The 27,946-nt window shown below is 40.9% G+C and overlaps 1 protein-coding gene across 1 annotated transcript; it reads left to right on the top strand.

The window, feature by feature from the left end:
- The first annotated feature begins 11,199 nt into the window (after nucleotides 1–11,199).
- LOC136778079 (uncharacterized) lies at nucleotides 11,200–12,004 on the top strand. The gene is made up of 2 exons (XM_066734690.1): nucleotides 11,200–11,217; nucleotides 11,567–12,004. The coding sequence occupies exons 1-2, from the start codon at nucleotides 11,200–11,202 to the stop codon at nucleotides 12,002–12,004; spliced, it is 456 nt and encodes a 151-aa protein (XP_066590787.1).
- Nucleotides 12,005–27,946: the final 15,942 nt, after the last annotated feature.

Here is a 27,946-nt window from a genome sequence, read left to right as displayed (position 1 = left end):
TATCTTCAGCGCCATAAAATTTCTGAGAGAAGGTAGAATATTCCATTCTGTCCTATTTTCCGTATTGACTCCCCTAGAGCTATCATGCTAAGTCAAGAACAAATTGAAAATCTTGAAAAACATCAGGAAATCTCTTTTCTGATCACCGATCAGTTTAATGTAATGCCAGAGATGCATTAGAAACCACGGTCTGACAGTGTTGTCACGTTGGCCCTCTCTACTACCTGCGTTTGTTTACATGCAACTTCTTGCAGTGTCTTTATAAGTCTTTGCTGTCGTTCTAGTAACACTAAATTTCAAAATTATACTTGATTTACAAGTATCAATAGTATTGAAGAGTACTTAAACTACATAACCTACACGCAACAAAAACTTATTCAGTCACTGCAATTACACACACTTTTTAACAAAATGTTTCAAAATCACATACCAAATTGGTGAGAAAGGCCTTGGAGAGGATTCTGCTACAAACAGCGACCACGAACCATTAAAACACCTGTTTTGGCACTTACGAAAAACGCACGTGTTCACTTATTAAAGGTCTGTAGCAGACTCGCCGATTATCGATCTATTTCCCGATAATAACATTATTAGGGGAGGCGCCTAGCGGTGCCTATGCGTACTACGACCTTCTGACTTATTGTTTATTGCATGCATATTTTTCGTACAGGTTTGACATCACTCAGAAATATTGTTCCAACACTCATGATATAAATGAAGAAAAATTTGTAACCTGAAGCTAATGAACTAAAGAGCGTCGTTGAATTACAGTGCAGTCATTGAGCGGTGAAGTACGCTACAAGCAGTTTTGGCTTCGTTAGACCAATAGCAAGCTTCAAAATAACATATGGCCTTGAAAATTCCCATCAAACTTCTGACCCATGTCTTTTAAGCCTTGCTTTTCTAGATTCGACAAAAATGTGGCCTTGACGAATTTTTACAGCAAATTGCAAGCAGTTTTGTCTTCGTTTGCCCCTTGCGAGCTTCAAAATTCAATTTGGCCTTGAAAATTCTCATCAATATTCTGACACATGTCTTTCAAGCCTAGCTTTTCGAGATTCGACAGAATTCTGGCCTTGACGAATTTTTACAGCAAATTGCAAGCTGTATTGGCGTTGTTTGACCCATAGCAAGCTTAAAAATTACATATGGCCTTGAAAAATCTTGTAATAAATCTGCCACGAGCTCTTTCAACCTATGACTCTCATGCTTTTCAGGAAATGACAAAAATCTGGCCTTGACGAATTTTTACAGCAAATTGCAAGCAATTTTGGCTTTGTTTGACCCATTGCGAGCTTCAAAATTCAATTTGGCCTTGAAAATTCCCATCAAAATTCTGACACATGTCTTTCAAGCCTAGCTTTTCGAGATTCGACAGAATTCTGGCCTTGACGAATTTTTACAGCAAATTGCAAGCTGTATTGGCCTTGTTTGACCCATAGCAAGCTTAAAAATTGCATATGGCCTTGAAAAATCTTATAATAAATCTGCCACGAGCTCTTTCAACCTATGACTCTCATGCTTTTCAAGAATCCATGCTTTGCCCTGCATACAGTTTGGTCCGCCCCTGTAGATGCAGCGGGGGGGCGCCGCGACATTGCAACACAGCCTATTATCGCCACGTGCCGCGAGCCGGGTATTACCGGTATTGCTAGTATAGCATTGTTAGTGCGTGGACGTGCCCTTGTGTTGTGGTGCAGTGCCAGTTCCCTTTTTTGTAAGGATATTTCTGCAGGACGCTGAAAATGGTAAGTTTATTGAACATCATTGTTTTTCATTATTGGAATAGTAGAAACGTCTCATTGTGCAGTCGAACAGCTAATACTATTTTCAATATTATTGCTCCCGTTGTCTGCACAATGAAATAATTTCTACCATTCATGTGTTAATGTACTTTAGCCTATGATGAGGAAAGGGATAAAAAAGGGGGTGGGATTTTCTGCATCATTGGCTATACAATGTACTTGTTGTGTCTGTTCTGTATATAAAAAGGTAGACAGCCTCTCCTCTTTTATTAGGCTAAAGGTTTCAGGTGAATTTCTACGGTACATCAAGTGACTTGCCCCGCGAGCTGAAGGCTATGAGTGGGACACGATGCGACTATCACTGGCATCGTATTCCACCCATAGGCACAATGCAGCAAGCTCAGGCGATAAATAATGAAGCTGAAGTTGACAGACACTTTTCAAGTAGGCAGTTTCGATTTCAATTAGATGTTAAAATGTTATTCTTCATCGGCCGTGTACCTTAAAAAAACTATTGCATCGTATTCTTTGGATAATTGACTATAAGAATATGCATCTTCATAAAATTAAAAAATTGTCCTGTTGAGCAGACATTGGTTTTATTAGATGCAACACTTATGCATTGAATGAAGCTGAAACTGGCGGCCAGAATTAGCGGCCAGCCGACGACGTTCAGCGAAGCTTTTGTGAAAATTTGTATATATATTCCTTATAATATATGCAAGACAATAGCACTATAAAGATTTTGGGGCAGCGATTCCTCTATTGTTTAAAAAATAAAAGTTCTCATATCTTGCAAAATAAGAGCAGGCCAAACGCGAAGGGTATCTGGGCTGAAAATACTCTTTGCGTTTGGCTTCCACGTATTTTGCAAGATATGAGAACTTTTATTTTTTAAACAAAATAGGAAGCGCTGCCCCAAAATCTTTATAGCCCTATTGTCTTACATATATTATAAGGAATTTATGTACAAATGTTCAGTCTGGCTACTCTTTGCGTTTAGCATGTGTACTAATTTTGAATATTTAATAATGATGCAGTCCGTGACATGACGCTGAAGTTAGCAGCGACTTTCCAGCAGCGAGTTTCGGCGTCACATAACCCAAAACTAGCGTGTCACCCGGTACACGACACATATAGAAAACCTATTATAACGAGTAATTTCACGCGTATGTTTCACCAAGCCGTCGTTACCCTATAAAACCCGAAAGTTGCTGGCAGTAGACCTAATATAACCCGGTATTCGGGAGAATTGTAATGCGATCAAGTAAAGGATCGGTTGGGCGCCAGGCTCGATATTGGAGCCGAGGCCTATTCTACCCTGCAACTATCGTACGTATCCTGATTGCGGCTAGTCAGCCCCGAAGGTAGGAGAGGGGATAGATCAGGATGAGTGAGAAGCCATGCGGAGACGGTCCAGCCAAAAAGGAACATGAATTAAAAAGGAGAGTCAAACATACAACTTTCAATTCAGGGAGATGGATCTAGGCTTTATTTTGTCTCAGCACTCAATTTTATAAATTGGATTCCGATCATCCCTTTAATTATCTACAATTCGCGCACACACATTCCATCCATACTTATCGAGTTTCACAGTCATTTTCTCTCACACACGCACACTTCCATGCCGACCCGAGGAGCGGGGAGAACAACGGACTTCCTGGCGATCACTCCCAGGTTACTTCCCTTCGTGTGTCAGAAATGGCCCGATGACGGGGAATAACGCCCAATCCCTAGGTATCGGCCAAGTCCCGTGGGGAGGCCTTATCACGAGCCTCAGAACCCTGCTCCCGTGGGGCGACTCGCCTTGGGTACTCTCTCTCCAACCGCACTATATCGGAGGATGCCCCGACGAGGTGAGTACTCGGCCACGGCCCTTTTCAGGGACACCCGACACCCCCCGGACCACTCAATGGCCGGACAAGCTCAGGTCCCGTCCTATGACCGATCGGATACTCACTCCCGTCACGTGAGCGGGATATCCTACGGGATATCTCCTCGCTCTTAAGGGGAACAGCGTTCTCGGCCCGCGCATCTGCTGTGGGGCCAACCGACGGCCATCTTCCTCTTAACCAACCTACTCCAAACTAGGGAATCGGACTACCCGAGCCAGAAAACTCACCCTACAGACTTCGCCCTTCGGTGGGGAAGACGCTTGGGGAAAAACACCCTAGGCGAGGCCCAGGGTCCTCGCGAGAGGGGAAAACGGCACCCTCCGCGGCCCCGAGATCCTCGCCCAGAGCATCTCCCCCCTCCTGGGCCGATCCCACCCACCATTCCGACACACAAAAGGAACGATAAACTGTCCTCACCTCAACGACATTTCTCCCCACAGGACTGGAGCGGCCTAGCACCTTCTCTCTCTCCTGGCCCAAACCCGCATCAATCCTCCTCACTGCGTCGTCTCCGAGGTATCCAGCCTCCTTCGCCTACTTTGTTCATCACGAGTTGGATCTCCATGTCCGGGAAGTTCTGGGCTGACTTCGACTGGACTCTCTTTCTGGACCTTTATCGCCCCTTGCTGTCCGGCCAGACACCTTCCTTCAACTCTCTCTCCACACCGACTCTCACTCTCTGCTTCTCTGCTTCCTCTCTCGACGCTTTTCCCTCTTTTTTTTCCGGCTCCTCTCCGCCTCCCCTTTACCACTACTTCTTTCCTTATTTTTGGCGTAATTGGCCACATAGAGTCACGTGAGTAATCGACGTCACGTATTCTATCTTCCCTCCATTACAGCGAGGCCTTACCGCGTAAGGTGCGATCGCCTCCTGCGCAGATAAGCATGGAGACTCCTCGGGGCGTTGGCGGCTGAGGAGGGCTCCGGGGAGAGGTACTTTTCCGTCTCTCTCTTCGATCCAAATCACTCTCTCTCTCTCTCTCCCTTTCTCTTCCTCTTTCTGCTTAGCTCCGGGTTTGGGCTCAGGATAGTGCCTAGTCTTTCCTCCCTATTGCTCTATGCTCCCGGCGCTTATCCCCCTCATTCCTCGAGCCGTTCCCTCACATTCCTTCATTCTCACGACCTTAAATAATAAACAACAAATAATAAGTGGCACATAGGTGCTGACTCTATACAAATTTAGAGTGGATTAGTCCACAGAGTAAAATATTGTTACTATCGAGAGGGTATAGCGGGTTGAGCAAGGAGGGAGGGCCTGTCGATTGGTGAAGCAAACGCATTATAACTAAAACTCCCACTTATAATGGGGGTCCCAAGAATCCCCGTTATACTACATATAATGCTTTAATATCAAATTAAAAGCAAGATAAACGTTGTATTTTTTTTTAAATAACATCAATTATGAATTTAAATAAAAAATAACAATTAATACACAGAAAAAATAGTCAAAGGAAAAATATAAGTTTAAACTCTTTATCATCACATTTGACCGACAGGGAAATTTTTGTAATTTATTATAATTGCACAGTCCTCTAGCCTATTAAATTCTGCGTAGGCTGGTATGACTTTTGTTAGGGATCTCGGCTTGTACAATGGTTTTTTTTACGGAGAAACGGATACAGAGAGCGATAACCATGTTTTCCAACTTTCGGCAATGATTCTCAACTAGTAAGAAATTTTTTTAATTCTTTCGAATTACACAGTCTTCTAGACTATTAAATGCTGCGTAGGCTGGTATGACTTTTGTTAGGGATCTCGGCTTGCACGATGTTTTTTTTTTTACAGAGAAGCAGCTATACACAGCGACAACGGTGTTTTCCAACTTTCGGCTATCATTTGCTACTAGCAGGAAATTTTTTTAATTTTTTCGAATTGCACAGTCCTCTAGCCTATTAAATACTGCGTAGGCTGGTATGACTTTTATTAGGGATCTCGACACCCTTTTAGATTTTTGTTAAGATTGAAAGCAGAGATACGAATGAATTTTCAAGTTTTTCGACATTTGGTCAAGTTTTTCAGTTAACAGGAAATTTTTTTAATTTTTTTGAAACCAACAGTCTTGTAGCCTATTAAATTCTGCATAGACCAGTATGAATTTCATTAGGGATTGTGATTACGTTAATGTTTTTTCTTTAGAATAGGTAGTAAAAATACATGTGATTATATAGCTTGCAGAATAAATAAACGAAATATTGCTTGAAATATAATTGAGTTTCGGCAGCTTTCCCTGTTATAAAAAAATTATAAAAAAGTGTCAATCCTTAATAAAATTTGGACATGCCTACTCCTAATTTAATAAAGTAAAAGCCTGTATATTTTTAAAAATTAAAAAAATGTCTCGCCGGTTGGAAAACTCAGCCGACAGTTTGAAAACGTGATTTTGTGATTCAGAGTCTTAGGTTGATTCTTGAAAGAATGCACTAAGGAGGGTGCGATCCCTCACAACACTAACACCATTCTCTACAGAATTTCCTTAGCAAAAAGACAGAATGATTGAAAAAAATTAAAAAAATTTCTTGCTAACTGAAAAACTTGACCAAATGTCGAAAAACTTGAAAATTCATTCGTATCTCTGCTTTCAATATCAAGAAAAAACTGAAAGGGTGTCGAGATCCCTAATAAAAGTCATACCAGCCTACGCAGAATTTAATAGGCTAGAGGACTGTGCAATTCGAAAAAATTACAAAAATTTCCCTGTCGGTCAAATATGATGATAAAAAGTATAAACTTATATCTTTCCTTTGACTATTTTTTGTGTGTATTAATTGTTATTTTTTATTTTAATTCATAATTAATGTTATTTAAAAAAATACAACGTTTATCTTGCTTTTAATTTGATATTAAAGCATTATATATAGGTTTTCTATATGTGTCGTGTACCGGGTGACACGCTAGTTTTGGGTTATGTGACGCCGACACTCGCTGCTGGAAAGTCGCTGCTAGCTTCAGCGTCATGTCCGTGACAAAAGTTTCGCTAAGCGTCATCGGATGGCCGCTTGTTCTGGCCGCCAGTTTCAGCTTCATTCAATGCATAAGTGTTGCACCTAATAAAACCTATGTCTGCTCAACAGGAAATTTTTTTAATTTTTTGAAGATGCATATTCTTGCAATGAATTATCCAAAGAATACGATGCAATAGTTTTTTTTTAAGGTACGCTGCCGATTAAGAATAAAATTTTAATATCTAATTGCAATCGAAACTGCTTGCTGGAAAAGTGACTGCCAACTTCAGCTTCATGAAAAATAGAATAATGTACATGGTACTCTAATCGCAAATGTAAATCATAATTTTTATATTTTTAATTAAACTTATTTATAATTATTATGAAAACATTGCTTATATTTTTAACATAAAAATGAGTGCAAATACGACCTCGGACCATTATTTCTTTTAGTTACACTTTGCAGTTGATACTTTATTAAATTCAAATCAAATTTTCATTTTTGTTTGTATGGTCCTGCTACGGGTTAATAGATGCCTATTTGGATTATTTCCAGACATATTAGAATAGAATCAATTAAATTTCAATGAGATTTTAATGAAATGAGAGATGTAAGATATAACTAATACAGAAATGATAGTCCGAATAGTATGTCATGTTTGGTTTCATTTTCATGTTTAAAACACAAGCAATGTATTTGTTATAATTTTATATATGTATTGTAAGGTTATTCCCGTCAGTGCGAGGAGCCACTCACACTACGGGTTTTCCCATTACCTTCGCCCGTCCTTTTCTATCGGTATCAGGGCGCCAGTTGGTCAGTTGGGTGGCCAGCAATCCTACGTTATCAATTGGGTCCTTCGACCCCATTCGCCATGCATCTTATACGGCCCTGCGGCCATGCATATGGACGGTAGCGGTAGCCAGGGTCGCTCAGTATGCTAGGTCGTGGAGAGAGAGGAGGGTTCCTTACGGAAGTCCGAGCCTCGCAGACCTGCCTGCTGAGGGGCATACATTTCTTCCTCACCACCCACACACAGGTGGTGGCGAGGAGTGCGGGAACATGCGGTATCAATTGCCAAAGCATAGCGTTTTGCCAGGAGCGGACCACCACGGAGGCAATGTTCACGGCCCGTCCAGCCATAGCGCAAGCCTATGGGATTACGGAGGGCACCGGGACACATTCCAACGGGCTAACTACGCCCCTGCGCAACCCACCATGCATTGGCCGGTATCGAGTCGTGACGTACGTGCAGGCTGGCCTATAGCACACGCCTCACGTACGCGAACTGACCCATGGCTGCTGAGTGCCGCGTCACGCGCTCACCAGCACGCACGGACACATCAGCACAGTCTCATGGTCGCGTTCCGACTGCCTGCTATGGCAGTCTGCGCACGACATTCGCGCAGCCTGCTTGACGCGCGTAACCAGCGTTCAAGCCAGACTCGATGTTCTATTTCCCCTCCTCGTGGGGACTTATAGACACTGTCATTGTTTTAGGACTCCCCGAGGCCGCTTCTCCTTATCTCAGGTTGCCTGGGTTGTTTGGCATGGCCCTGCCTTACTTCTCAGGACAACCTGGACATCGTTTACTGGAGCGCCGGTCTTTTCATCCGGGCCTCTGCCTGTCAACGGGGTCTATCCTTGACGTTAGCTATAATCCACTCGTGAGCCTATCTCACGAGTCGGTAACGTAGGGATTAATAATATCCACTGTTCGGTAGCTTTTATGTTCTTTATTCGGTATCTCGTATACGTAACGGGGAACTTCGTTACAGTATGATTAAAAATATAGAATTTGTAAATTTGGATTAGTGTTTGTTGAAAAACCAGGAAAGAAACGAAAAGTAACGATTGCAAATATAAATAAAATTTTTCCTTTGCAGCCAAAGAGGAAGGGTAACATCCCCCGGGGGAAACGAACCCAGGGGCCCCCCAAATCCGCCCGGCCAGCCTCGCAGGAGACAAGCTCCTCCAACCAACCGCAACTGCCGCCAGCCACCTATGCTTCGATTACGGTGGCAAGCACCTCTACCGCGTCGCAACCGCCACCAGCCACTGCTTGCCACTGGAACTGGGCCAAGCACCTCCACCGTACCACAGCCGCCAGCAGCTACCGCTGCTACCGGAACAGGGCCAAGCACCTCCTCCATGCCACAGCTGCCACAACCAGCCCCATCGCCCCGAACAAGGGCAAGCACCTCCGGCGCAATACAGGCCCCTACAACGTCCGTCGCACCAGCGCCCGCACCGCGGAAGTCCAGATCGCGGAATCCACGCACGCCTTCTTCGTCAAGGGCACTAAGCGCCCCGACGACGAGGAGGCGTCACGTGGATTCCGCGGCTCAAGAGCCAGAAGCCTCCACCTCCGTCTCGATCGAGCCGGTGGCCAGTACCTCCGCCTCAAACCAGACGGAGGTCTGCACCACCGTCTCGAACGAGACAGAGGCGAGCACCTCCACAGACGGGCTCACGGCCGATCAGATAGTAAGTATTATATTGCGTTTAAGTCTACTTACCTATATTTTTGTATTATTAGCAATCTAAAAGTTCTTTGCTCTTTTACAGATAAAAAGGGCCATCAATAAAAAAAAGAGGCTAGCGCAGAGGGAGAGAAAGAAGAAGCAGCAGCAGCATACGGAGGGGGGGTCGGTGACAATAACGAGCGCCGTTGTAAGTTATGACGAGTAATTTCGCGCGTATGTTTCACCAAGCCGTCGTTACCCTATAAAACTCAAAAATTGCTGGTAGTAGACCTAATATAACCCGGTATTCGGGAGAATTGTAATGCGATCCTGTAAGGGATCGGTTGGGCGCCAGGCTCGATGTTGGAGCCGAGGCCTATTCTACCCTGCAACTATCGTACCTATCCTGATTGCGGCTAGTCAGCCCCGAAGGTAGGAGAGGGGATGGATCAGGATGAGTGAGAAGCCATGCGGAGATGGTCCAGCCGGAAAGGGACATGAATTAAAAAGAAGAATCAAACACACAACTTTCGTTCCAGGGAGATGGATCTAGGCTTTATTTTGTCTCAGCACTCAATTTTTTTATAAATTGGACTCCGATCATCCCTTTAATTATCTCCAATTCGCGCACACACATTCCATCCATACTCATTGAATTTCACAATCATCCCTTCTCACACGCACACTTCCATACCGACCCGAGGAGCGGGGAGAAAAACGGAGCTCCTGGTGACCACTCCCAGGTTACTTCCCTTCGTGTGTCAGAAACGGCCCGATGACGGGGAATAACACCCAATCCCCAGGTACCGGCCAAGTCCCTTAGGGAGGCCTCCTCACGAGCCTCAGAACCTTGCTCCCGTGGGGCGACTCGCCTTGGGTACTCTCCCTCCAATCGCGCTATATTGGAGGACGCCCCGACGAGGTGAGTACTCGGCCACGGCCCTTTTCAGGGACTCCCGACACCCCTCGGTCCACTCGATGGCCGAGCAAGCCCAGGTCCCGTCCTATGTCCGATCGGATACTCACTCCCGTCACGTGAGCGGGATATCTGACGATATATCTCCTCGCTCTTAAGGGGAACAGCGTTCTGGGCCCGCGCGTCTACTATGGGGCCAACCGACGGCCATCCTCCTCCTAACCCAACCCACCCCAAACCAGGGAATCGGACTACCCGGACCAGAAAACTCACCCCACAAACTTTGCCCTTCGGTGGGAGAGACGCCTGGGGAAAAACACCCTAGGAGAGGCCCAGGGTTCTCGCGAGAGGGGAAAACGGCACCCTCCGCAGCCCTGAGATCCTCGCCCAGAGCATCTCCCCCCTCCTGGGCCGATCCCACCCACTACTCTGACACACAAAAGGAACGATAAAATGTCCTCACCTCAACAACATTTCTCCCCAAGGCCTGGAGCGGCCCAGCACCTTCTCGCTTCTGGCCCAAACCCGCATCAATTCTCCTCGCTGCGTCGTCTCCGAGGCATCCAGCATCCTTCGCCTACCTCACTCATCTCTAGTTGAGTTTCCCTGGCCGGGAAGTTCTGGGCCGACTCGGGCTGGCCTCTCGTTCTAGGCCTTTTTCGCCCCCTTCCTGTCCGGCCAGACACCTTCCTTCTACGCTCTCTGGACACACTCTCGCTCTCCTCTCCTCTGCTTTCTCTCTCGACGCTTTTCTCCTCTTTTTCCCCGGCTCCTCTCCGCCTCCCCCTTTACCACTCCTTCTTTCCTTATTTTTAGCGCAATTGGCCACATAGAATCACGTGAGTAATCGACGTCACGTGTTCTATATCCCCTCCATTACAGCGAGGCCTTACTGCGTAAGGTGCGATCGCTTCTTACGCAGAAGAGCATGGAGACTCCTTGGGGCGTTGGCGGCTGAGGAGGGCTCCGGGGAGAGGTACTTTTGCGTCTCTCTCTCTCTTCGATCCAAGTCATTCTCTCTCTCCCTCTGCTTAACTCCGGGTTTGGGCTCAGGATAGTGCCTAGTCTTTCCTCCCTACTACTCTATGCTTCCTGCGCTTCTCCCCCTCACTCCTCGAGTCATTCCCTCACATTCCTTCATTCCCACGATCTTACATACTAGACAACAATTAATAAGTGGCACATAGGTGCTGACTCTATACAAATCTAAGGTGGATTAATCCATGGAGTAAAATATGGTTACTATTGAGAGGGTATAGCGGGTTGAGCAAGGAGGGAGGGCCTGTCGACTGGTGAAGCAAACGCATTATAGCTAAAACTCCCACTTATAATGGGGGTCCCAAAAATCCCCGTTATAAAGTATAATTATATAAACCTTCTTTTCCAGATTGAACTTCGATCGTTGAATGGAAGACTGCACACTATACAAAATCAACCTTTTTTAAAAAAAAGAGAGCCGCAAAAGCTTTCGATGTGCAAGGGGTCTGAGATAACTATATATCTCCCCCCTCTCTCCAATTCTTTCAACAATCAATCAAAGTTCAATCTATATGCAACCTTTTAACTGTACATTACACATGTTTATAACAGATTTATTTGCAGATGAACAGGCTCTTGGACAGCTACCGGCCTCCCCGGCCGTATGCAGCCCGGCCACGCTACCAGCCGCCCTATCAGCCACTCTATCAGCATCCCTATCAGCCAGCACAACAACCACCTTATCAGCCACCCTATCCGTCAACACAACAGCCACCGTATCAGCCACTACCACAACAGCCATCCTACCAACCACCACCACAGCAGCCACCCTATCAACCACCACCACAAAAGCCGTACTACCAGCCACCACCACAGCAGCCATCCTACCAACTACCACCACAGCAGCCACCCTATCAACCACCACCACAGCAGCCACCCTATCAGCAACCCCATCAACCACCACCACTTCAGCCGTACCACCAGCACAACAGCCATCCTACCAGCCCCAATATTACCCTACACAGTGATCCCTCTTCGCCAGCCTCTTTTTTTAAAATTTAATTTTTATTTTAATATTTTAAACTTCTGTTTTTAATTTTCATATTTTTTTGCTATTTTTAATAAACGAATTATTTATAAAACGTTAAAACTGCTTGCAATTCTCTCTAACAATTCGTCAAGGTCCAGATTTCTGTCGTCTCTCAAAAAGCAAGGCTTAAAAGACTTTTGTCAGAATATTGATGGGAATTTTCAAGGCCATATATTATTTTGAAGCTTGCTATGGGCCAAACGCAGCCAAAACTGCTTGCAATTTGCTGTAAAAATTCGTCAAGGCCAGATTTTTGTCATTTCCTGAAAAGCATGAGAGTCATAGGTTGAAAAAGCTCGTGGCAGATTTATTACAAGATTTTTCAAGGCCATATGTAATTTTTAAGCTTGCTATGGGTCAAACAACGCCAATACAGCTTGCAATTTGTTGCAAAAATTCGTCCAGACCAGATTTTTGTCATTTCCTGAAAAGCATGAGAGTCATAGGTTAAAAGAGCTCGTGGCAGTTTTATTACAAGATTTTTCAAGGCCAAATTGAATTTTGAAGCTCGCAATGGGTTAAACAACGCCAAAACAGGTTGCAATTTGCTGTAAAAATTAGTCAAGTCCACATTTCTGTCGTTTCCTGAAAAGCAAGGCTTAAAAGGCTTCTTTCGAATTTTTAATGGGAATTTTCAAGGCCTAATAGAATTTTTAACCTTCTTTAGGATGAAATAACTCCAAAACTGCTGCCTATTTGTTCCAAAATTCATAAAGTTCCACATTTCTCTCATTTTTGGAAAAGCATGATAGTAGATGGCTGAAAAGACTTCTGTCAGATTTATTATGGGAATTTTCAAGGCCAAATTGAATTTTGAAGCTCGCAATGGGTCAAACAACGCCAAAACAGCTTGCAATTTGTTGCAAAAATTCGTCCAGGCCAGATTTCTGTCGAATCTCGAAAAGCAAGGCTTAAAAGACTTCTACTGTCAGATTTATTATGGGAATTTTCAAGGCCATATATTACTTTGAAGCTTGCTATGGGTCAAACGAAGCCAAAACTGCTTGCAATTTGCTGTAAAAATTCGTCAAGGCCAGATTTTTGTCATTTCCTGAAAAGCATGAGAGTCATAGGTTGAAAGAGCTTGTTGCAGATTTATTACAAGATTTTTCAAGGTCATATGTAAATTTTAAGCTTGCTATGGGTCAAACAACGCCAAAACAGCTTGCAGTTTGTTGTAAAGATTCGTCAAGGCCAGATTTCTGTCGAATCTCGAGAAGCAAGGCTTAAAAGACATGTGTCAGAAGTTTGATGGGAATTTTCAAGGCCATATGTTATTTTGAAGCTTGCTATGGGTCAAATAACTCCATAACTGCTTGACATTATCTCTCTAAATTCATCAAGGCCAGATTTCTGTCGAATCTCGAAAAGCAAGGCTTGAAAGACATGTGTCAGAATATTGTTGGGAATTTTCAAAGCCATATCTTATTTTGAAGCTTGCTATGGGTCAAATAACTCCATAACTGCTTGACATTATCTCTCAAAATTCGTCAAGGCCACATTTCTGCCGTTTCCTGAAAAGCAAGGCTTCAAAGGCTTCTGTCGAATTTTTAATGGAAATTTTCAAGGCCAAATTGAATTTTTAACCTTGCTTTGGGTAAAATAACTCCAAAACTGCTTGACATTATCTCTCAAATTTCGTCAAGGCCTGATTTTGTTCGTTGTTGAAAAGCATGAGAGTGAAAGGAGGAAAAGTGTCCTGTTATATTTATAATGGTAACTTTCAAGTCCATATGTAATTTTGAAGACTACTATGGGTCAAACGAAGCCAAAACTGCTTGCAATTTACTCTAATAATTTGTAAAGGACACATTTTTGTCGTTTCCTGAAAAGCATGAGAGTGAAAGGTGGAAAAGGCTCCTGTCAGATTTGTGTTACTTGTTTTCAAGGCCAGCTAGGTTATTTGAACTTTCAATGGTTCACACAACGCTCAAACTGCTTATAATTGATTCTAAAAATGCATTATAGTCCTGATTTCAATAGTCTGCTGAATGGTAGAAGAATGGTAACAACAATTCATTCTATATATGCACAAACATTCATTCTACTTTAATAACCATTAAAATAAATTATGATTATATTACATTTTTCTGTCATTCAGCAGAAACATTTAATGTATGCATCAAATTTATATTTTTTATGTTAAAATAATGCAAAATTATGTTTGAAATTATTGTACTCATCTAAACCGCAGTCTGTCATGTAAAGATGGCAAACCTATTCCTTTGATTTTTCATGAATGATGTGGTAGTAACTGTAAAGTTGATGTCCCTTAGACCTGTGTAGTTTGTATGATGAGGTCACTCCTTCTATATCACATAAAACTTCACATTGACAATAGCATGTCCAAACACCAACGAAAGATTGACTTATCAAGGAGACATTGTCTTCGTAGAACTGAATGTACTTGATAACGTGCACCATTCACATTTTATAGTAGGACATTGAAATAATCACTTGCATAAATGAAAAATGTTCTGAATAACTATTGTGCAATTGTCAAACATTCTAATTGTCAAGACGCAGTGAGAAAGAAATTGCTCAATGAATTGAAATTGATTGAGCATTTCCACATTGACCGATGCTGTATGGTCAATGTCTTTTCACCACACAAAAACACCACTTCACATTCTTGAGAGGAATAATTATCAGATTGGGTATGATACACATTTTATGACAAATATGCATATCCAATATTCACTTTTATTCCTAAGCAATATCTGCAGCACTTTCTTAAGCAGACTCTTTGTGTACATTTATTGGGTTAATTTTCTCTCATGAATGAGTTTCATTTCTCACCATTCATGGGAAAAATTAACCAAAATGTAGCACTACTGCATATGACAAAATACCGCACAGAAAACCTGTTTTGACAGGTCCTCCTCCTAAACTTGCAACAGCATACGCGTTCGCAAAGGCACACTGGGCATACCACCACGCGCACCACGTGCAACATTTAATGCTTCGTGGGTATGGAAACATAGTATTTTTGATATTCACATTCCTCCTAACAATAATTATTGATGTTGAAGATTAACAAAAATTTATAGAAAATATGCAAGAAATTAAGATAACTGCAAATAATAATTTGATACAGATAAAATTATCCTAACGTGAAAAATAAATATAAGGACTACGTAGCAATATATATATATATATATATATATATATATATATATATATTGCTATTAATTATATACCTGTCTCCTGGTATAAAATATTTAATTAAAAAAAAGAGGATTTGTCGTCGAGGCGCGGTTCGACTACTACCCAGTCATTTGAACTATTTTTTAAGCGGCTGCGGTTGGTGGAGGTGCTTGCCCCCGTTCGGGTGGCTTGAAAAAGCCCAAGCTTTTAATCTTGGAGGAACTGGGGATCGAACCCGGGTCCTCCGGGTAGCAGCCGAACACGCTACCACGACGCCAAATCCTCTAACGAGAATAATTGTTTCAATTTCTTCTAATAACCTTCGTTACTGTTATCCCGATAAATCTACGGGCTATTGACTCCTACATTATCGGCTACCTATGAAAACAATACTACAGCTGTAGGGATACATGTATAGCGTGCGTGTAAACAGCACGCATACACACGCAGTCACTCAATAAATATGACACACATTATAAGCGATAGAAAGAGAGAGCATGACGTATAAGTAAAGGATAAGGACAGAGCAATAACAAAGCTTATTAGAATAATTTTAAACATTGTAACGTTGCGTTCTCGCAACGTTACTATAGCTGCCATCTAGCGCTTTGCTAATCTCAAGCGCTAGATAGGCGGGTCGCGTACGAACTAGGGAGTTATCAACCGATAAGTATTGATCTAGGATCGATAACTTGTCGGCTCCGTAGTGCCGCGCGATGGGTGTAGCGGGGCAGCGGCGGGACAGGCGCAGAGCCTTATACCTGCTTCCGCGGACTGCCCCGACACACGTAGTTTAGAAGTCATAAGTGACACATAGTGCCCGAATCTGAGTTCCCCCAGCCGGTACGAACCCCAGAAGTGACAGCCGCTACCGGACAGAAATTGGAAGGCACGAAAAAGTGCAGCGACTGCCACCGCCACGAATCCATACCGGCCAGAGGAAACCTACTGCCCTAAGGGCGAGAATTAAGGGCGAGAGCGAGAGAGAGAAGAGAGAGAGAGAGAGAGAGAGAGAGAGAGAGAGAAAGAGAGAGACTGAGGCGAGGGAGGAAGAGAGAGAGGGGGACCGAAAGAGAGCAGAGGGACAGAGAGAGAGCAGGGGGATAGAAGAGAGCCAGCCCTTGTAAGTAGAAATTAGGGTGATTATTCGTTTTGTAGTAAAGTCCTGTAACGTCCCGGGGTGTGCTAGGGCTTTAGGGCTCGTAGCACCGAACGGTTTTATAGGGAACCGCTGGCCCAGCTCACCAGTCACGGGTAAGCGGGCAACTTAGCGGAGTGGTCATTCCGTCGGACCGATAACGAATATCCTAAAGAGTAAAAACGCGAATTAGTAGAAGTGTTCGCGATTACATCGATTCGTTGTGCGTTTGACCGTTGACAGGAACGTTCCCTTCGGGTCAGTCAAGGCCGCGGACTTAGCATAATTATCGGGAGGACTCGTGACCTTAGACGTGCGGGAGTAAACAATCCGGGTCATTGTTGTGTTTGAGTACGCGGGAACGGAGTGAGTGCGAATAACCGTCTCGCAACGCGCACGCGCGGGAAGAGGGACTTATCCGCGTAGCGCCGCGTAGTAGTTAATTGAGGAATCCGCCGGTGGCGCGCGAGTACCGCGCGACTCGGTGGGACCACCGCGAACGCCACTAGCGGCTCGAGTGCGAGGTTAGCTAGTACGTCATCGGGACTTCAGCCGTGTTCGCACTACTTAGGCCGCGTCCACATTTAGGACCTAGCGTAACACCCCAAGAACGAGTAAAGCGAACCGGGTCTTGTATTGATAACCGACTTTATCATAAAGAGAGTTTGACCGCAGTTATTGAGTTATTGTATTAGCACCCCATCCCAGATATTCGCGTATTATCCAAAGTACATCGAAGGCGCCCGGGTCTTGTAGGAAGTCGCCTATTGGGACGCGAACGCGATCGGTGAGGGATCACTCCTCCCTCCCCTTCTATACTATCCCTAAGGATAGCCAGTAGCGTCACAACATATATTCTCGATTCAGGATTTGGCGTCGTGGCAAAGTATTCGGCTACCACCCCAAATGACCCGGGATCGAATCCCGGGCTCTTCAGATTAAACGCTCGATTTTTTCAGGCCTTGATGGTCACCCTATCAGCCGCACCACAACATCCAGCCACCCTATCAGCCACAGGGGGGTAGCCGAACACACCGCCCCGACGCCAAATACTGTTTATTTTATTTTTTTACAGAAAATGCAATTTAGTATAGGAGAAATAAATATTTTGTATGGGTTTATTTAATTGGAAATGTAAAGAAGCTTAATAATACAAAAAACAAAGAAACCGATGTAGGCATTCATGAAACATATATAATTTGTATTATATATTAATTATTTTTGTTTGCGTTTATCCTTCTTAAACATATTTCCAATCAAATTTTGATGTCTCCATCGAACCTCTCGCTCTTTCGCGTAGTAAACGTATATTGGATATCTTCTATCCTTTACGCGCTACCTTCCAGCAATAGACAATCAATCAACGCGCAGGCGCAGTCGCCTGATAGTACTGTTAGGTCCTATTGGTGTGTGCAAGCTTGTGTAGTGAACTAATGATATGTGTAAGTGCTGAATGTGTGATTGACATGTGTCACTCGTTGAGGTTAGAAGTTTAAACCAGCTGAGTGATTTCTACTGACAGGTGTGGATTTTAATAGGACTATGGACATATTGTTGAAGCATAAGAAGAAATCAGGTGGTTTTTTAACACTGGAGATAGCCAAAATATGTAGGAAATAAGCATAAAGTAACCAAGAGCAATTAGATAAGTATAATTATTTAAGTGCACTTAAAGTGTACATTGAAGCAACGATACTTTGTGATTTCTTAATGTATTACAGGTACCATTCACTGTAAAGAAGGAAAATTAGACAATGAAGCAAATTTTCTGACCCTTGGAGGTAGAAAAAAAGTGGTACATTATTGATCGAAGAAGAAAGCACGGGCAAAATGATTCAATGGGTAATACCATGCAGGAAGGATAGGTGCAACTTGTCAATTTTAATTTCAAGGACACATTTTAAGGCCGAGTAGTAATTAATTGTAAGTATTTAAATTAAAATTTCTTTAAATTTCTGTGATTATGCATTATTTCATATAGGCTCATGTGTTCATTTCCTTTTAATGTTAATGTTTATAAATATCTACGTATACATAACCACAGACTTTAATCAACAGGTTATTCAAAGATAAAACGAGTGTGTAAGGATTCCATTCAGAAAAAAACATCGATAGCACAGTGCCTGTTGCTATTCAAGGGAAGGATATTAGTAACAAACAGAGCTGAGTAAAATATTTGTTTACTTAGTGCTCTGTCTTCTTGAAGTGCAACTAAAACAAAATGTTTTTCATCACATGTTGCTGAGAATAGAGTTGCCTAGTATAAGTATCCTTTAACCTCATCAAATAATTATTGAGGTATTATTTTTATTAATGCAAAAGGGTCACATCGTAAATATAAAGAATTAGATAAGTATATTATTATAAAATTTTTAAAATGGCATATAGTACGGTGTGATACTTTGTGGAATATTTTTTTTCAGATAACAGTAATAGAAACATTATTTTGTCTTTACTGAGAATGAAGCTATCACAATATATTGAGTTAGAACTAACAGAAACACTATAGACATGGAGCTTAAGATAAATGTGTAGGGACCATCATTTTATTCAAATTTCACACTTCAATATGTGAAAGGTATACATTATTGGAAAATTCGAGGAAATTGAAAACAGTATGCCTGAAAACCAAAAGGTTCTATTGAATTAATAGGTGTTTCACAGTTTATATTAAACAGAAGAAGCCAGAAATGAGAGATATCAGCTTGTCATAAAAAGAACCATAATGCAAAGTTGATATTGAGTGTTAAACCTAAAGAAAAGGAGGAGAAATGAAAAAATTTGGAAGACAATTCTTGAAAGTCAAAGGTCTGCAGGTGAATGTGGGCATAAAATTTTTGAAATACAAATGAAATAGTTAGTGAAAATAATAATAACATCATGTAGATGTGTAAATATGAAAAAATTTCATGATTTCAATAGTTCACATCTAATAGACCATACAGTGTATAATTTTGGGAAACTGTAAGCTGTATATCTAAAAAAGAGTCATCCATTGCATTAATTGGTGTATGTCCTAGTTAAGATTAATGAAAAGAAAATATAAATAGTCAGAGTTTGTCAGAGAAAGAGGCATAATGCAAAGTTGATATTGAAAGTAACACCTGAGAAAACGGTAGATATACAGATAAATTGAAAAGAGTAAATTTTTGAAAGTTAAAAGATGGAAGGAAATTTTTAGTGTAAAATGTTGGAAATATAATTGGAAAAAATCTGTGAATAATATGATGAAATCCTTTAAAAGTGTAATTATGAGAAGAATTTATCATTGTAATATTTTGTGTATTTTTTTTAATAGATTAATAAATAAATATCTTGAATTAAAGCGTTACATTATTGAACGATGAGGACATTGGAAAATATGTTATTACATTTAACCCATTAACGTCCAAAATGTCAAAATTTCTTGCACGTTTTCAAAGTGATTTTTTCCTATGTAATTGGCGTTGAAAAAATTCTTGAACCACATATTCTGATGTAAAATTGCATGCTCTTTCAGAATCCGTTGCCAGAATCATGATAAAACTCACAGGAAAAGAGATATGCTCGATTGAAACATAAAAAACACCTAAATTTTCGAAAAAAAAAATTTTTAGGATTTTTTTTCGAAGTGTTACGGTGAAGATATCACCTTGCGACCGTGATCAAAGGTGATCATGGGAGTTGATGTTTAACAGGGAATTTTTTTGTTGACCTTGAACCATCGCTTCTTTACAAAATGGCGGAAAAAACGAATTTTTTTTTTCAATCTTCATCAACTTTTTTCTCGAAATCTATGGTCTTTAGAAAAAAATTCATAAAAACAAAAATGCCTTAGAATCGCTTCGAGGAACATTCTCAAATTTTTTCAGAATTTTTTGAGACAATTTTTGAAAATTCCATTTCACAAGTTTCCCGGAAAATCAAAAATTGTCTCAAAAAATTCTGAAAAAATTTGAGAATGTTCCTCGAGCGATTCTAAGGCATTTTTGTTTTTATGAATTTTTTTCTAAAGACCATAGATTTCGAGAAAAAAGTTGATGAAGATTGAAAAAAAAAATTCGTTTTTTCCGCCATTTTGTAAAGAAGCGATGGTTCAAGGTCAACAAAAAAATTCCCTGTTAAACTTCAACTCCCATGATCACCTTTGATCACGGTCGCAAGGTGATATCTTCACCGTAACACTTCGAAAAAAAATCCTAAAAATTTTTTTTTTCGAAAATTTAGGTGTTTTTTATGTTTCAATCGAGCATATCTCTTTTCCTGTGAGTTTTATCATGATTCTGGCAACGGATTCTGAAAGAGCATGCAATTTTACATCAGAATATGTGGTTCAAGAATTTTTTCAACGCCAATTACATAGGAAAAAATCACTTTGAAAACGTGCAAGAAATTTTGACATTTTGGACGTTAATGGGTTAAGAAGAGAAAATAATTTTTTAGTTAAAATTTCTATATTCTTACAAAACATTATAAGATTCTACAAAAAGTGGTAGTACCTTGCTAACTGCCTCACTTATTCTTACGCAATGACCTAGAATTGACTTCATCAATGACAATTGAAAAAGCATTTCCACCATAACAATATTGAATAGTGATCATATATGTTTTATAAAATTGTTTTAATCACAAAAAAACATGATGTCACTAATTATAAGGAATAATTCTCAGTTTTCATACAGTACTATTCTTGACACGTATGCATTTGCAATGTTATCACTGTTATTCCTTCTTCGTATCACTGCAGCACTGCTCAAGGCTGTCTTTGAGAACATTTTTTGAGATAATTTTCTTTCATGAATGAGTTTCAATTCTCATCATTCAAGGGGAAAAATTAACCAAAATGTAACTCTATTAAATAACACAATTCTTCTTGTCACTGCAGCACTGTTCTAGGTTGTGTCTTTGAGTACATTTTTTGAGATAAGTTTCTTTCATGAATGAGTTTCAATTCTCATCATTCAAGGGGAAAAATTAACCAAAATGTAACTCTATTAAATAACACAAATCTTCATTGTCACTGCAGCACTGTTTTAGGTTGTGTCTTTGAGTACATTTTTTGAGATAATTTTCTCTCATGAATGAACTTCAACTACCATCATTCAAAGGAAAAATTAACCAAAATGTAACACAAAGAAATAACACAAAACACCACATAGTCAACCTGTCTTGACAATAACGCTCCAAAACTTCCAAAACCATGCAAACCGCACGTTAGCAAAGGCAGATGAACATATGGCACATACCATCACGCGCACCACGTGACTACGTATAGCGCGTGATACATATGGCAACGTTGCACTTTGAAATTTCTATTCTAATGCACAATAACTTTGTATGTAATCATAAAAGAAAAATGCAATTAGTGGAAAGCACACAATTCTTTAAAAAAAATAGATGTTGTTAGTTTTGAAGGATATAAATATGCAAATGTTAAAAATATGTCCGAGGACTATAGCTGCATATATCAATAATAATAATATACAGTCACTCTGAAGGAATACAGAGTTTTATTAGAAAAAAAAACAGAATTTGCCGCCGGGGGGGGGGGGGGTGGTTCGACTACCACCCGAACATTTTTTTAAGCTGCTGTGGCGGCTGTAACGCAGTGGAGGTGCTTGTCACCGTTCGTGTGGCTTGAAAAAGCCCAAGTTTTTAATCTTGGAGGGGCCAGGATTCGAACCCGGGTCCTCCGGGTGGTAGTCGAACACGCTACCCACCGCGCCAAATCCTCTAACGGGAATAATTGTTTCAATTTCTCCTAATAAGCTTTGTTATTGACAGTTGTAGGGATAGATGAGGAGCGTGCGTGTGAACAACACGTATACACAAGCAGTCACTCAATAAATATGACACACAGTATAAGCGATAGAAAGAGAGCATGACGTATAAAGTAAAGGACAAGGACAGAGCAATAACATAGCTTATTAGAAGAAATTGAAACAATTATTCTCGTTAGAGAATTTGGCGCCGTGGCAAAGGGTTCGGCTACCACCCTAAAGGACCCAGGATCGAATCCCGAGTCCTCCAAGATTAAATGCTCGTTTTTTCCGGCCTTTCCGGCCACCCTATCAGCCACCCTATCAGCCACCACAACAGCCACCTACCAGCCACCGCCACAGCTGTCGAAATAGGGGGTAGCCGAACACACCGCCACGACGCCGAATCCTATATTTTTTACATTTTTAAAATAGGTGCAATTTTATTTGCAATAAATGAATTTTTAAAATGAATACATGTAATGGAGCTTTCACTTTATGACAAGCACATAAGCCTTTTACACCAGAAAAATTCAAACTGATCTGGGCATTGCTAATCTATTGGAATTGACTGAATTTTTCCTAAATTAAAATTAATTTCAAGCAGATTTTGATGTCTCTGCCGGACCTCTCGCTCTTTCATGTAACAAACGTATGTTAGATATCTTCTATCCTTTACGCGCTACCTTCCAGCAGTAGTCTATCTATCAACGCACAGGCGCAGTCGCCTGATAGCACTGCTATGCCCTATTGGTGTGTGCAAGCTTATATGGCGAACCATTCATATGTGACAGTGCCGTAGGTGTAGCATTGCTGTAAATAAGAGTTGCATAGCACAGCTGACGCTTCTGTTGGGGCTCACGAAACATACACACTTGTGTGACAGACTGAGCTCCCAAAATCACTATGCGTATAGCGGTTTTCAATTTCATTTTTTGTTCTGCTAAAGAAAAAAAAATACAAAAAAATTTTATATCAAGTCATTTTCCTGCACTCTCCAATGATCCCAGCCGCTTATCAATTGAACCTGTGGATGAATTTTGGTAAATCATAATACAGTGAAATGCATAGAATTTTCGAACTGTTAGCCGACGGTAAAAATCATGCTATCTCTTGCCAAACAGGACGACTGTAATTCTTATCCGATTGTGATAAAAATTGTATGAATATAATCCTTGGTTTATTCCAGAGTGATCTTCGTTCTTGGATTTTCAATAAATGTCAAAGTTTTTTCGCTATTTACGTTAGAAGTCACGAGTGCGCAAAGAACAAAGCGAGTCGAACAGTGACCGTAGTTGTCGCGCACTCGTGACTTCTATCGTATATAGCAAAAAAACTTTTACACTTATTGAAAATTCGTGAACGAAGATCACTGTGGAATAAGCGAAGGATTATATTCGTAAAATCTCTATCACAATCGGATAAGAATTACAGCCGTTCTGTTTGGCAAGAGATAGCAATGATTTTTACCAGCGGCAAACAGTTCGAAAATACTACACATTTCACTGTATTAAGATTTACCAAAATTCATCCACAGGTTCAATTGACAAGCGGCCGGGATTAATCGAAATTGTAGAACAATGACTTGATGCCATACTTTTTCAAAAATTTTTATCCCTTAGGAGAGAAGAAAACCAAGAATGAAGCCGCTATACGCATAGTAATGTTGGGAGCACGGCAGAGTCACACAAGTGTGTGTGCGTCCGTGAGCCCAAACACTAGCGTCTCAGCTGTGGCAATTCCACTCTTATTTACAGCAATGCCACGCTTGTAGTGCGCTTTTGAACTCCTCTCTGTTTATCAGATGGAGGATAAGACAAATAAATAATGAAAAAATTATCAATTCATTGCAATTTGATGCTCTATCCAATAAGATCAGCCATTTGTCAATGTTAGGTCTGGATAAATTTTTATAAATGGAAAATAGACGAATGCTAGACAACATCGGACTGTACGGCCAATGGTAAAAATCACGCAAACATTGGCCAAACAGAACGACTGTATTTCTTATCCGATTGTAATAAAAATTTTACGAATATAATCCTTTTTTTATTTCAGAGTGGTCTTCGTTCTTAGATTTCTAATAAGTGATACAGTTTTTTAGCTATTTGCGGTAGAAGTCGGGAGTGCGGGGCAACTCCGGTCACCGTTTGACTCGCTTTGGTCGTTGCGCACTCATAACTTCTAACGTGAATAGCCAAAAAACTATTACACTTATTAAAAATCCAAGAACGAAGATCACTCTGAAATGAATGCTGGATTGTATTGGTACCATTTTTATCACAATCGGATAAGAATTACAGTCGTTCTGTTTGGCAAGAGATAGCATGATTTTCACCATTGGCCGTAGTGTTCGATGTTGCCTTGCATTGGACTCTTTTACGATTTATCAAAATTTTTCCATACCTTCCATCGGCCAGTGGCTTGTCTCATTGGATAAAGCATGAAATTGCAGTGGTTTGATCATTTTTGCATAATATACTAACCCTTCCTCCATCTGATAAAAAGAGAAGAAGTCGAAAGCGCACCGCAAGCGTGTCACGTTGCTGTAAATAAGAGTAGCTCAGACACGCTGACGCTAGTGTTTGGCTCACGGACACACATACACTTGTGTGATTCTGCCGTGCTCCCAACATTACTATGCGTATTGCGGCTTTATTCTTGATTTTCAGGTCCCCTAAATTATCAAAAATTTCGAAAAAAATATAGCATCAAGTCACTATCCTACAGTTTCGAATGATCCCAGCCGCTTGTCAATTGAACCTGTGGATGAATTTTGGTAAATCATAATACAGTGAAATGCATAGAATTTTCGAACTGTTAGCCGACGGTAAAAATCATGCTATCTCTTGCCAAACAGAACGACTGCAATTCTTATCCGATTGTGATAAAAATTATACGAATGTAATCCTTGGTTTATTCCAGAGTGATCTTCGTTCTTGGATTTTCAATAAATGTCAAAGTTTTTTCGCTATTTACGTTAGAAGTTACGAGTGCGCGACAATTCCGGTGACCGTTCGACTTGTTTTGTTCGTTGCGCACTCCTGACTTCTAACGTATATAGCGAAAAAATTATTACACTTATTGAAAATCCTTGAACGATGATCACTCTGAAATGAATGGAGGATTATATTCGTACCATTTTTATCAATATCGGATGATAATTACCATCGTATTTTTTGGCATAAATTTGCGTGATTTTTACCGTCAGCCGTGCATTTCAATGATTTTTCATTATTAGAACTAATCCATAGTTTTGATAAAAATGCTAATTTTTATTGTGGCCAAGAAAAACAATTAAAAATTGCAGAATTATCATAGAAAATTATCTACTCTCCCCTTCTTTTCCCCTCAATCCTTTCAGCGCAGGCAATACATTGCCGGCCGCGGAGTGGGGAGATAGGAGGAGAGTGAAAGGTGGGTTCGCTTCCCCTTAGTTGCTGGAGTGGGGAGCCAAGCTAAGTTACGATGTTCTCTCTACTTTGTGTAAAATTTAACAAATTCTTCAAATCTTGCGCCAAACGAAACGGCCTCATTTCTTGACCGATTTTCATGTTTATGGACTTTTTGAACTCGCAAGAAGATTATCTAGTGATCTTCGTTGGCCGATTTTTTAAAAAATGAAAAACTAAAAAATTGAAAAAAAAGTGGAATTTGAAAAATCGGCCAACGAAGATCACTAGATAATTTTCTTACGTTTTCAAAAAGTCCACAATCGTGAAAATCGGTTAAGAAATGAGGACGTTTCGTTTGGCGCAAATTTCGCTCTGTAATGTCGATATACGGATTTCCCCTTAAGGGGATGCATTGAGCGACTCAAACACTCATTCAAATTTATCTTCCAAACTACTAGGAATATGAACTTTTTTGTAGAGATTAAATTTACTCTTTTGACTGTACTGAAGCGTGCTACAAACTCGGTTTCTCAAAAATTAAAAAAAATAAATTTCATAAAAATTATATTATACTTGTAATTTTGCTGGTCATAATAATATTGTAAATTAGGCATTGTAGCGCGTTAAAAAAAAGTTCTATGACTAATTTGAGATTAAGAAGAAACAAATATACCTGAAAATGTGGAAGACTTTTTGGAAAAACTAAATTAGCTAATGAAAGACAAGTTTTACACTGTTTTACCGACGGAGAAGTTTCACAGTGCGTTAGACAAGGACAGGTCTATTAGCTCTCTCGCTTTAGAAGGGGTACCCACTCTCTCTCCACCATTCCCCGCTAAACAAACCAACTCTCCTACACACAGCAAGATAACTGGCTAACGCTGCCTGTCGTTGTAAATCCGGAGCGGAATGGAAGAACAAATAATTATTAGTAGATTTCAGAGTTAGGTTTTTGCAAATCCGGCGTTGTACCGCCCTTCCATATCATTTCCGACAGCTACTATAAATTTCTCAAATCATTTTATCATCTACAAGTCTCAAGAAACTTGAATTATTTGACGAAAGCGTGACTCGTAGCAGCTGACGTTGATCGCTAAGTTGTGTAGCGCATCAGCGTCGGCTGCTACGAGTCACGTTTCCGTCAACTAATTCAAGTTTTCTGAAACTTGTAGATGACAAAATACTTTGAAAATTTTACTGTAGCCTCCTGAAATGATATGGAAGGGCGGTACAAGGTCGGTTTTGCGAAAACCTAACCCTAAAACCTAGAAATAATGATTTATTCTTGCATTGCGCTACGGAATCACACCGACGGCCAGCGTTAGCCACCCGTCTTGCTGTGTGTTGGTGCTCGTAGGTGATGCGCTTCACAACTCTGCGATCAGCGTCGGCTGCTACGAGTCATGCTTTCGTCAACTAATTCAAGTTTTTGAGACTTGTAGATGATAAAATGATATGGAAGGGCGGTACAACATCGGATTTGCGAAAACCTAACTCTGAAATCTACAAATAATTATATGTTCCTCCATTCCGCTACGGATTCACACCGACAGGCAGCGTTAGCCAGCCATCTTGCTGTGTGTAGGAGAGTTGGTTTGTTTAGCGGGGAATGATGGGTAGTGAGTGGGTATCCCTTCTAAAGCGAGAGAGCTAATAGGCCTGTCCCTGTCTAACGCACTGTGAATCTTCACCATCGGTAAAACAGTGTAAGACGTCTTTCAATAGCTAATTTAGTTTTTCAAAAAAATTTTCACGAGGCTGAAGCTAGCGGCCGATTCCTAGCGGCCGATGGGCAGCATCGTTGTCATGACTGTACAGACATTTAGCCGTACCAATAAGTAGATAAGTCTATTCCCCGCTAGCGCGCCGTACGTAGTCAGACAAATTCCATATAAATCAGTTCGATGCGCTCTACGCTATTAAGTACGACACTGTCGAAAGAAAAGAAAAACATAAATTGGAAAAATATGCATCATCTTCTTTACTTGATAAAGAAAAGATTTATATAGGTCAGAAAGTGGAACTGGCTATGGACATACTAGAAAAAAAATGCTAAAGCATCAAATACGCTGCGCGCTCAGCTTCTAAGTCGGCTGCTGACCACTAGGCACCTCGTCAGCCCAATAAAAAAATATGTAGAATATTCCTTATTTAATAAGGAATAATTCTATATAGGTTAAAAAGTGGAACTGACTATGGACAAACTAGAAAAAAAATGCTAAAGCCTCAAATACGCTGCGCGCTCAGCTTCTAAGTCGGTTACTGACCACTAGGCACCTCGTCAGCCCAATAAAAAAATATGTAGAATATTCCTTATTTAATAAGGAATAATTCTATATACGTTAAAAAGTGGAACTGGCTATGGACATACTAGAAAAAAATTGCTAAAGCCTCAAATACGCTGCGCGCTCGGCTTCTAAGTCGGCCGCTGACCAGTGGGCACCTCGTCAGCCGAATAAAAAAATATGCAGAATATTCCTTATTTAATAAGGTATA

This window comes from Prorops nasuta, unplaced genomic scaffold (genome assembly GCF_024137725.1).
Source record: "Prorops nasuta isolate Cenicafe-Biocafe unplaced genomic scaffold, Cenicafe_Pnas_1.2 PNAS00013, whole genome shotgun sequence".
Classification (NCBI taxonomy): Eukaryota; Metazoa; Arthropoda; class Insecta; order Hymenoptera; family Bethylidae; genus Prorops; species Prorops nasuta.
The sequence above is the reverse complement of the archived record's forward strand: the minus strand, read 5'-3'. Positions and strand labels throughout refer to the sequence as shown.